General features: G+C 36.8%; 1 protein-coding gene and 2 pseudogenes across 3 annotated transcripts; 1 reads left to right on the top strand and 2 right to left on the bottom strand.

The window, feature by feature from the left end:
* The first annotated feature begins 656 nt into the window (after positions 1–656).
* On the top strand, positions 657–1,166 carry LOC143630313 (uncharacterized). Its single transcript, XM_077099366.1, has one exon. It carries the CDS (start codon positions 657–659, stop codon positions 1,164–1,166), a length of 510 nt encoding a protein of 169 aa, XP_076955481.1.
* A 2,749-nt stretch (positions 1,167–3,915) lies between these two features.
* LOC143630289 (chloroplastic group IIA intron splicing facilitator CRS1, chloroplastic-like) lies at positions 3,916–7,525 on the bottom strand (annotated as a pseudogene). The gene is made up of 8 exons (XR_013153140.1): positions 6,686–7,525; positions 5,439–5,820; positions 5,233–5,363; positions 4,818–5,168; positions 4,579–4,735; positions 4,197–4,486; positions 4,051–4,110; positions 3,916–3,966 (listed from the first exon to the last, which is right to left on the bottom strand). The product of XR_013153140.1 is annotated as a chloroplastic group IIA intron splicing facilitator CRS1, chloroplastic-like (transcript).
* Positions 7,526–10,483: 2,958 nt separating this feature from the next.
* LOC143630288 (delta(7)-sterol-C5(6)-desaturase-like) lies at positions 10,484–11,653 on the bottom strand (annotated as a pseudogene). The gene is made up of 3 exons (XR_013153138.1): positions 11,420–11,653; positions 10,921–11,226; positions 10,484–10,846 (listed from the first exon to the last, which is right to left on the bottom strand). The product of XR_013153138.1 is annotated as a delta(7)-sterol-C5(6)-desaturase-like (transcript).
* Between the last annotated feature and the right edge of the window lie 203 nt (positions 11,654–11,856).

Here is an 11,856-nt window from a genome sequence, read left to right as displayed (position 1 = left end):
GCTATACAAACTGACTGTTTAGTTCAATTTGGGAAACCGGTTTGAAAAAGGAACTGGTCTGGTTTGGTTTCCAGTAATAACACCTCTACTTCTTAAGTTCTTATCCTTAATGTAAGGATAGCCCATGCCCGTTTTACCATAATGAATCTCGGACCATGGTCAACATACGGCTGGGTATTAATGTATTAGCTTGTTGATTTTATACGACTCGTATACAATGAAATTGAAATGTCACCATTAGTAAACTCATAAATTTCAGAGCTTAAACTCTTAAATTCAAATTATAATTTCAACAAGTTTTAAGTTATAAGTTTTAACGACCACCCATGAGGTTGGGTATACGCGTGGTGATCCACGTGTCACGTAGAGTAAGAGTACAAATCGGTCCGCATCAACCACAGTCACTTTAATCTAGCCATTGCTTTCCTCCATTTCTTTAACCCTCAATTCCAAAGCAAGCTGCTGTAGCCTGTACAAAAAACAAAGAATCTATACTTTCTATGCTTATTATTATTATTATTATTATTATTATTATTATTATTATTACTACACCATCACACGATTAGCATCAATCTCAGATCTATCTTTTCCTTTCCTTCATCCTCAAGCCAATCCAATCTCTTCTATCTAATTAGAAGATCAGATTAATTCAATCAATGGCCACAATGCACAAGTTCAAAATGCTAGCCACACAATGCGCCGTCGCCGGCAGTCCTACTCGGAGTCCGTCCACCAGCCCCGTCATCCACCTCCGCCGCCGCAAAACTCTCCGGATGCTCTTAACTCGCAGCGGTGACGGTAACGGTAACGGTAACGGTAACGGTAACGGTAACCGCCGGTTACCGTCAACTGACGAGTTTTTAGATCGTAGAGGAAGCGATGCTGATTCATCGGAAGACGAGAAGGATAATAGTAATAATAATAACAGTACCGGTGCACGACGGAAGTTAAAGGACTTGTTCGTGACGTCATCGAGTTCAAATTCAAATTCATCTTCACCGCCGGTTGAAGAGATCGGAGAAGAGGCGAACCGGTGGAGCGGTTACGATTGCGATCTGGTGGTACGGCGAGGCGGTGGGAGAGGATTTAGGCTTTATCCGGGGACGTTACGGCAGCGGTTAATGAGGCGAGCGTGGCGGCCGGTACTCGTGGCGATTCCGGAGTAAATTTTGATGGAAAAGTAGTGTTTATATCGAAACAAAAGGAAATCGGGCATTGGAATCATAACATTACTATGGATGGATGACCGAGTGATTGTTATAAGTAATTATAATAATAATAGAGTGAGAGTGGTGGTGTGGTTCCAGCATCTAGCTGGTGGTAAGGTAATTGAGTTTTTTTTGTAATGTGATTCTGATTGGATTAAGTTCCAGTTGAGTTCATTATTATTATCAAGATAGGCTACGTTTTATACAAATTAATTAATTGCAGACCAACATATGAAGTTTGTTTATAGATTTCATAAAAATTAGGATGTATTGAGCGTAATGTGTGGCTTAAGACGGTAGTGTTGACGAATGCACTTGTGAAACACAAAACGCAGCGCAACTCTTTTAGTAAACAGGTCGTGTTTGGATTATGTTAAATTTAAACATGTGTATTTGATCAAAGTTAGATCACAAAACCTGAAAAAGCATATAGCTAAAAGTCTACAACACACAAATTCGTTTACAACTCAATAGCAATCCATTTTAAACACCAATCCTGTTAGAAGAACGGTTGCACGGGTGAGCCAGGTACATACCTAAAGCGTGTATGAGATGGAATTAATATATTGACATAAATCTTTCCTCGGTTAATCAATCTTAACCAGACACGATTGTCATTTGGCGAAGTCAAAGCCTTTAAACGCAAGGGTTTAAGAGGGGAGTTCTAGGGTTTAAGTCCAATCAATGACTTGATTAAATAAATTTGAAATTTGTCGAAGTCCAATGAATGAAATGAATGACTGGATTAAAGAAATTTGAAATTTGTCATTCAAAAAAAAAAAACCATGATTGTGATTTAAAGCCAAAAGGGTGATTAAAAGAACAAAAAACCATACTTTATTAAGGGATTTTCAAAGTATCTACCCAAAAAATGGAAAATGTAATGTAAGCAATTGTACGATGACCTAGTTTTAAAAGCATAAACCCGTACATACCCATTTCCTAATTTAAAGACTTGACTCATTGACTGGAAAGGAAAGCTATATTTTCTTTGTTTTGCTTTCTAATTACATTAGGTTTCTAAGTTGTCTCCCCAAAAGACAATATATAAAATCAGAAAGAGACATTATGTTTTTTTGATAAAGATGTGTCATTTTTCTTAATTCATAGATGTAATTATCCTTGTAAATAATCACACACAATAAAATTGGAATATATAGAAAATGTTATTACTGAGTGTAATTATCTCTAAACGTTGGTGCTTTATGCAGAGAATGTATGGGGTGGGGATCTTTATGGGAATGGCTGAAAGTGGAGTGGAATGCTGATTTCCAACTCATCTGCCATCTTCTTTTCCTCATTCTTCTACGCATCACTTTCACTTTACATTTATTATTAATAATTTCTTTTTTCAAGATCATCGTATGGAGGAGGAGGAGGAGGAGTATATGTACTCGTATTTATGTACACCGAGCTTTCAATAAAGTTTATTTAAGAACTATAGTATCACATTTACATAGAGTGCCGATCATACGTATTGGAAGAGAGAAAGATAAGTGCTCAGTTTACATTTATTGGTTGAATATTATGATATCCGACTTCAAATTTTGAATCACACGGCTTATTTGTTAATACTATGAGCAGTGGTTTAACTAAAATGTGAAAACTTGACTGCTACGTCACTACCACCTAAGCTTGGAGGCTCTCGTGAACTTTTCTCTCAAAACCACACAATGGTCTTAATAGAAATAAATATATTATTTAATCTTTTTTTTTTATAAAAATGTGAGTGAGATAGTTTGATTAGTTGGGAAAAGTTATCGCCACACACACGTAGCCCTTTTCTCTCAAAACCACGCAATGGTTTTATTAAAAACACATATTATTTAATCTGTTTTTTTATAAAAATATGAGTGAGATAGTTTGATTGGTTGGAAAAAGTTATGGTCCCACACACAGAGCCCTCGCACCCGGTACCCCCTTATTGGCCAATGATGAAATGGTTTATGGTGAACTGGTTCATGGATATTAAAAGGGTTGGGTGACTTGGGACAACCCACTACACATGGTCTAAAAACGTTTGATGGTTGATATATCTAATGAACCGACTATCCAAAACCCATGCACAAATGTGATGGTACAGTTGGAATAGTGCTTTACACATGTAAAAGTTAATTAACATAAAATATAATGACAAAATAACGAACTCGTTGAATGACATATATAACTTCAAATATGATAAGTTAGATACCCGTTGAATGACATATATAACTTCAAATATGATAGGTTAGATAATGAATAACTAATTAAAAATATATATCTAAATATAATGAGGTTAAAGTCTTCTTTTTATTAGTTTTATAAAGGCATTTTGAAGTTAAATATGTAATAAATAAAAACTTCATACATATGAAAAAACAATACAAACACAAAATGTAACAAAAAGTTCACACACATTAGTGGATTGCTATTTTAAACTACTTTGATGAACTTTGTGTTAAAATTGAATATATCTTTAAATTTGCCGACATGTTTTGTGCAAGACAATGACTTTTACACTTTAGTAGTTTGACCACTCAACAAATCTTTAGACCATCTAGTAAAACATACCTTTTCAAATTTAGATGTTACTTTCTTTTACTGGTATGAAAATGTGATACTTTGTGCTTCAACAAGATTATGATGTACCCTCTACACGGATGCGGTGCACGTAGAAAAGCTCTCCTGCCCGTATTAATGAAGCAACATCACGGTTATGAAAACATTGTTCTTTTCTTAAAGTTGACACTTTTTTTCATCTATGTATTGAAAGATCATCCTGAATTAGTAGCCAATAATTTAATCATTTTGGTAATATGAAAACTAGGGATAACCGGTGTATGTGACTAGTGCAGAGGCTCACCAATTTGCACTTGAGCTCATAGATAGCCTGCTGTCTCATATTTGCAAAAAACTTCAATGACTGAAACAACAAAAGACGACATTATTTACCGCAACACAACGGTATCAACATGCACATGAAGCACGAAAAGGATAACATTATTTTACCCCAATTCTTTGCATCTCCAAAGATCTTTGTAATGCTTCTCTTTTACTAAGAAGGTTTCTTGAAAACTTTAATGGGCGTTTATAATTCTTCCCGCGATATATAATAATAGCATAGCCGAGTTTCAACTTGTCTATGGAAACAAGTACCCCGCCACTTTCGGCTTCAAGACATTGTGCGGTGTACAATATCCTTGAAAACACTCTTTGCATTGTCACCACTTTCACTACTTCCCTATGCTTCCAATGTTGATGCAAACCTTCTATTACACCGTCAAAAACTCCACGTCGCCCTAAAATCCAAAATTATTATTCTATTAATTTAACTACCATTATCAAAATTCATTATTTTTTTCTAAAATTTTAGTATGAGAGTTTTACTTACCAAGTACTAATGTGCTATCCATCTTTAATCCCATCTTTCTTAAACATTCTCGCTCTTCACTTGTTATAACCTCCCGGTCGTCATTCGGCTCAACCGGCTCCCAGGCAGAATTTAGCTTTGCTAACTGTTTTGACGCCTTATTTATCTTCATTTTAAGCTGCAAAATAATATTTTTTCAGCCCATCTTCATTTCTCACAACAAAAATAACTGGAAATAAAATAATTGAAAATACACATACAATTAAAAACTTGTGCTCTTGAATCCGTATTTCTTTTTCTAACTTTAGCTTCTCGGCTTCTACTTGAATTTCGGTTTCACTAACTCCACCATTGACTCCCTCATGTTCCGATTGAATAATTTGAAACTTTTTTAATGTACCCACAGTGCTAACATCTGATGACGGTTGGTCAAGAGAGTCACACGTTTCAACTGTATTAGCGCGTGCGGTTTCTTCGTCAAGCTGGAAGCTTTTAATCTCCGTTTCTCGGTCGGTAACAAGATCTGCAACGTTGGGAGGAAGGAAATCTTTGCCTCTGTAAAGTATTATATAGAATTTATTGCATAGTAATAACACTCCACCAGTGAGAACCTGCACATGTAAACAAATTATAGCATTGACTTTTTGGTCAAACTGATATTATTAATTATCTTACCTTAAGCTCAGAAGCCATCTGCTCATTGCTTGTGTTAGGTATTCCCCATTTTACTGCAATCTTTGCTATATGACATTTTTCCCATAGTTTTAAAATGGCTGCAGCCAATCCTTGAAGGTTTCGGTTTCTTCCTGCACAAGTATTCATTTGATTCACATTATTATTTATTAAATATCGCATAATATTAGAAAGATTAATGTGCATACCGAGGACGAAATGAGTAGGTAAATGGCAAGCAAGCTTCCTCAAATGAGTCAACTCGGTGTCTGTGAGTTTAGCTCTACCAGTTAACGGGTAAAGCCGTGATGGTGGTTTGTAACCAGGAACCACTTCGGGAAGTAAGTCTGCGTCTACGGGTAATGGCTTTGGCATCCACCAATCAATAAACCGCGGTCCCAACCCGTCTAATAATCTATCAGCTTCCCTCTCAAAAAGTGACCCTTATACAGGCATGATCTCCTCTTTGTCATCATTCCTGGCAAGTGTTTGATATAATGTCCCAGTGACATGTTTATCTCTGTAATTGCATCCTCTATAGACAACCAGAACATCCTTCTTACTCCATATCACAAATCCTCCTGTTTTAAACTGCCAACAAATATTGCATGACCTAATTTTGAGAAATTTTATCGTTTCATGACCATTTTTGAGAAAGTTCATCGTTTCGTGACTTTATTTGTGGCTTGTTTTGACTTACAAGAGCTCAAGCTCGGCTCGTGAATCGTTCTTCCAAACTTGGGCTTGGCTCATTTATTCATTTATATTGAACTTATATACGTTTTTAATTATTTTTAGATATTTTGAGAAAAACCGCAAAACGGGCCTAGGCTCGGGTTGAGCTTGTGCAGTACCTTAAACGAGTCAATGATTGGCTCGAGCTCGACTATGCATCGTGAAATTAATAAATTCAAGACCAAAATAGGTCAAACTTATAAAGCACAAAAGGCATGTTAAGATTCGACAAGCCTAAACGAGCTTCCCATACAAGGCTCCATAAGTAAACAAACTTTATTTGTGGTTCAGGCTCGAAAAAGTTTGGCTCGTTTCGAGCTTTTTATCGATCCGATTTGAGTAGTTTGTGAGTGGCTCGGCTCGTTTTCACCCCTAAATTGATTAAGCACTAACCTCGCATATTATTTCTTAGTTAATTTATATAGGTTTTTAATTGTAGTTACATATTTTGAGAAAAACCTCATAAGGAGCCTAATCTCGGCTCGAGCTCGATTGTGCGTTATAAAACTAATCATACAAGTCAAAACGAGGTAAAACTTATAAAAACACATTAGGCTTCACGAGCTTCCCGTACAAAGCCCGAGCTCAGACGCAATAACTAAACGAGCTTTATTTGTGCCCGAGCTCAAAAAAGCTCAGCCCATTTCACATTTTATCGAACCGATCTCGAGTAACTCACAAACAGCTCAACTCATTTGCACCCTAATGATTAAACACCAACCTCGACAATCTCTCGTGCGCGATCCATATTCCGACACAAGGGCACATCAAACTTGATCATGGCAAGCTCATCAGTCTTCCAAATCAACTTAATTTGATCAACAACACCTTCATTCACACCTGCTTTGTTAACCTTGACCCATTTCCTCATATTCTTAGCTTCACTTCTTAATCTCTCAATCAACCCCTCATCCAAACTTAAGTCAGCAGCAGTCACCAATTTCTCCTTCTTCATCCTCCTAAACACCATTCTTTCGTCTCGTTCCCATGGAAGCTTTCGACGAAACCATTTCTTATTTCTACCATCATCATTACTAATATTACCATTATTATTATTATCATAATTATGATCACCCAATTCACCTAATTGTAAATTAAAGTCAATGTGTTTGTGGGTATCCTGTAATTCTTGATTTTCTTGTTTAAGATTGTCTATACTGTAGAGGATTTTCTTCATGGCGTGTTTGCCTCTACCGCCGCTGACTTTCTGGGTCAATGCTTTTCGGGTCTTTTCGGGTGATTTGTTGTTGTTGTTTTTGGGTTTTGAGAAGTCTATGACTTGATTGGGTTCGAGAACAAGAGGGGTTTTTATCCATGGGGCGGTTTTGGTGGCTGAATTTGAAGGATTTGGGTTAAAGTCAAGATTTTTATCATGGGTGTGGTTTGAGGAGTTGATTATTTTAGTTGTAGGGAAGTTTGAAGGTTTTGAGAGTATTGTGTGGGAGAGAAACATGGTGGCTGACATTGTGATGGAAGCTAGATTCTCAGCTTGAGTTGCAGTGTGTGGAGACTGTAGAGACTAATCTATCCAAGTGAAAAGAAGTGCTATAAATATCTTGGCATGTCATCATCTACGTGGCATGAATGGTTAAGACCCTCCCTTCGTAGCTGGGCACTTCCCACCCTTAGAGCGTCTCAAAGCACCCGGGAACACCGCCCTCCGGACGTTTTGGGCGCTTTGAGGGGACGCTCCCCACACAGCGCCGATGAGGGGTGAAGTGTAAAGGTGATTGGTGGGTTGCTTTTTTTTTGATAAATAATAATAATAAAATAATAATAAGATGATTATTTGAAATGGCTTCATCCACTACACATGGTCTAAGCCTATGCGTATATAGTTAAAGCGCCATGTAAGCATCTCCTTATTGCCATGTAGGCAGTGACTCGTGAGTTTTAAGTCTTTAACTAACCAAATTAAAAAAACAAGTGTAATGAATGGTTAGTTAATCAAGATTTTAAAAAAATATAGATTGATTGAAATGGGAGTGGACCACACAAAATAAGCACGCTTGAGCATTAGATTGTTGGCTGGATTGGCTTGAAGTGTGCTGAGGTGTGCCCCTAACACCTCCGTAACACTTGGTCTAATTATCACAAAATACGGTTTTTGAAAAATGAAATGTTTTTGCATACCTTTTACTGACAAAGTAGAATTGGCTTGAATCTATAAAAATCCTAAAGGAAAGAAAATTGATGATGACGAACCTCAAGTAGTGAGAAAAAAAAAGTGAATTACTGAATCAAAATCGAAAAAATCAATTAAACTAAACAAAGTTAATCGCTCCAAATTAATAAGCAACGGTTCAGTTTGGGTTTCTTTAAAAACGAATATCAAGGTTTGGTTTTGATAGACTTGCTCCAAAACCGAACTGCACCACATTGAATCGAACTCCAAAAGGGAACCACACCAAACTTGTTTGGACATTTTTATTGGTTTAAAATTCGTTATTTTTGGGTCAAAAGTTTCATGCCCAATGATTAATAGGTGGCTTACACAAATTTTGTCTTCAAATCTTGAGTTGACTTTTTTGAGGCAAAACATCTCAAGCCCAATTCTAAAACTGAAAACCAACTCATAACCAAACAATTTTCTAAAATCCAAAAACCAAATTTGGTTTTCGTACGGTTGAGCCCACAACAGAACAAAACCGACCCATGCATAACTATATTTTGACTTCTTTTAATAGTCCTTGTTTTGCATTTATATAAGGGATATTGGTTTTTAATACTTCCAACTTTCCCTCATTGGTAGATAACACTCTCAACTTTCGATTTGTCGCCTACCACTCCCAACTTTCACCATATTTTCTTATATCACTCCCCGTCTAAAGGAACACTAACCTCGTTAATGTTTTGGACTAAAAATATCATTCAAATTAGTTGAAGGGGTAAAACAGAAATTTTATTTATATAAACACTAACCAAACCGAAAAAATCAACTTTCCCTCATTGGTAGATAACACTCTCTACTTTCAATTTGTCGCCTACCACTCCCAACTTTCACCATATTTTCTTATACCACTCCCCGTCTAAAGGAACACTAACCTCGTTAATGTTTTGGACTAAAAATGTCATTCAAATTAGTTGAAGGGGTAAAACAGAAATTTTATTTATATAAACACTAACCAAACGCCTAACTTGACCCAACTCCCCTATTAGCTTCTCCATAAGCTCCTTAATCTCACTCATCGACGTCGACGCCTCCAAACAAATCCTCACCCGGTCATCAACCACCGTCGCAATCGGTCTCGGTGTCGCCACCCTGTTTCCGACATCCACCACCGGCTCATCCCGTTGACTCTGACCAGATGGGTCTGGCTCTTCGTTCCTAATGGCATTCTCGCAAATAGCATCTGGGTTTTCTAGGGTTTGCTTGTTATTGCCGGTGGTAACCGGAGAACCGGCTGTCGGAGACTCTACGGCGGCGGTGGCGACGACGACTGTGGCGGCGTTATCGACAAGTTGTTTACGTCTTCTTGTGTAGACTTTATTAAACTCACCCCACTTACTCTTGTCTTTTCTTATCTTATCAGCGTCTAATGTTCCTGAAGCCATACATATACGAACCCAACACTCAAATTCGATAAATCAGAAACCCTAATTCCATGAACAAATTGAAAACCAGGAATGAAATTGAAAACCCAGAAAAAAGATGACTGATTTGTTCCAAGAAATCGAATCTGGTCGTCGGAGCTATGGTTTGGGACAAGATTGAAGAAACCAAACCCTAGAATTGAGAAAGTAATCGAATAATCCTATAAGAAAATAGGATTAAGAAATTGGATAGTGAAACCAGATCTGGTGAGAATTAAGGGGTTGGTCTGAAGGAAAATGGAGATCAGAAATCAGATGAAACTAGGTTTTTCAGGTTGTAACATGATCTTGATTAGTGACGAAAGGGGGAAAAATTAAAAAATTAAAATGATAATAATAGAAAAAAAAGGAAAAAATAATATAAAACATAAAATTTCTGTTTTACCCCCTCAACTAATTTGAATGACATTTTTAGTCCAAAACATTAACGAGGTTAGTGTTTCTTTAGACGGGGAGTAGTATAAGAAAATATGATGAAAGTTGGGAGTGGTAGGCGACAAATCGAAAGTTGGAAGTGTTATTTACCAATGAGGGAAAGTTGAAAGTATTAAAAACCAATATTCCTTTATATAAAGGAAAATGAACGTTAAGAATATGAACAAGTAAAGAATTTCCCATGTAAAACCTATATAGTTTTTACTATGCATTTCACAAGTGAACAAACATGATCAAATCAACACCAGGGTACAACTCTGTCTACACAGGGTACAAACAATAAGACACTGTTGGTTGTTGCTATCAAGTAGGATCTTCACATGATTCACCAATACCAAATGTGTCACATTGCATGATTCTTATTTCTTGAACACACATTTGACCAAATAGTACAAGTAAAAGTTACTGATACCTGGTCCAAAGAGTCACTTAAAAACCTATCAATAAGATCACATAAATTTCTAATGTGAGAGAAAGGACCTGATTTAACTGTCAAACAGTCGTTTACAAACAATAAAGAGTCCTAACGCCCGTTACTAAAAACAGGGTTTTTTTTACCGCTATATATCCTTACTTTGGTCTTCCAAAGGATCACGAAGGGTGCCAAACATCCAATCCATCCAAACTGTATAATGTCCATAATTATGGCGGTATGTTGTATGATGAATTGTGTGGTACCCTGCACCCATTACTGGCCATAACTTCCCGTGAATACAGTCATGAATATTAGCAGTCCATATAGCTTCCAAAAATAATAACGCAATATGTGTTGTGAAATGTGTCGGCACGACAAATAGAGCAATAACATGTGGCACCGCCTGCAGTATTCCATCTAGAGGGTGTAACGCCAATCCTGATTTTTTTTTTAAATTATAAACCAATAAAGTTTTTGTTATGTTATTAAAATGTGACAATGATAATACTCACCAACAAACGGAGAAAGGGTATTTTGTTTATTGTAGATATGATGAGTTGCATGAAGGTATTTGTATAGAGGTTTAATGTCATGCAATTCTCTGTGTATCCAGTAGATGCCGAATTCAACAAATATTAAGTAGAGTATTAAATAGCAAGTGTATGAAAGCCATCCAATATCAGAGATCCTTGAAAAACATCTGGTCCATCCATTTTCAACCATGTATTCGGAGATTGTAGGAAGCGCACAGTACCATGGCATGGCCTTCATTGCAACATATATTTGCAAACACATTGCCTTGTTAGAAGGAATAGCATCTGCAGGCCAATAAAGATTTTATATTCTTTAATAACCGTAACCAAACTTTCGTAGATAGAAATTGGCAATTTTAAGTGTTTTGAATGGTTATGTTGACATTATTATTTTTTTATACATATTTAAGTGTTTTGAATGGTTATGTTTGACATTATTATTATTATTATTATTGAATGATAAAAATCTAGAACTGACCTTCGGGAAGATAAACCTTACGCTTAAACTGGTAGATGTAAAAGCATCAAAGGAAGCCAGATACGAAGTAAAGAAGGGTAGCTGCAACGTAGGTACGCAGCCACCCTTGAAGCAAGTGTGGGAGTGGGGTCCACAGTTTATCCGGCAGTAAACTCCCGAGCACTATCTGGTTGTACAACGTTGTCTCGTTTACAAAAACTAATCCCAGGTGGTCGTCCATCTGGGAGTCAGATTCCGGCGTCGAAAGTTGAAAGAGTGTTGATTGGTCGGTTGTCTGTCTGTGTGCGGACTTAAATAAGACAGACGCGCGAATAGCATTGACAAAGACAGACAGGGAGGGGTCCATCTTAGTTGGGCTCGTGGTTATCAATTTCATAACACCACATTCTAAACTTATTTTTTTTAGAGAAATTTCCTATAATAAGTCATTTTTTACC

This window comes from Bidens hawaiensis, unplaced genomic scaffold, assembly GCF_021521415.1.
Source record: "Bidens hawaiensis isolate Kalapana, Puna unplaced genomic scaffold, B.hawaiensis_p1.1 tig00005637_1, whole genome shotgun sequence".
NCBI lineage: Eukaryota > Viridiplantae > Streptophyta > Magnoliopsida > Asterales > Asteraceae > Bidens > Bidens hawaiensis.
Note: the sequence above shows the minus strand (reverse complement) of the source record. Positions and strands in the feature narration are given on the sequence as shown.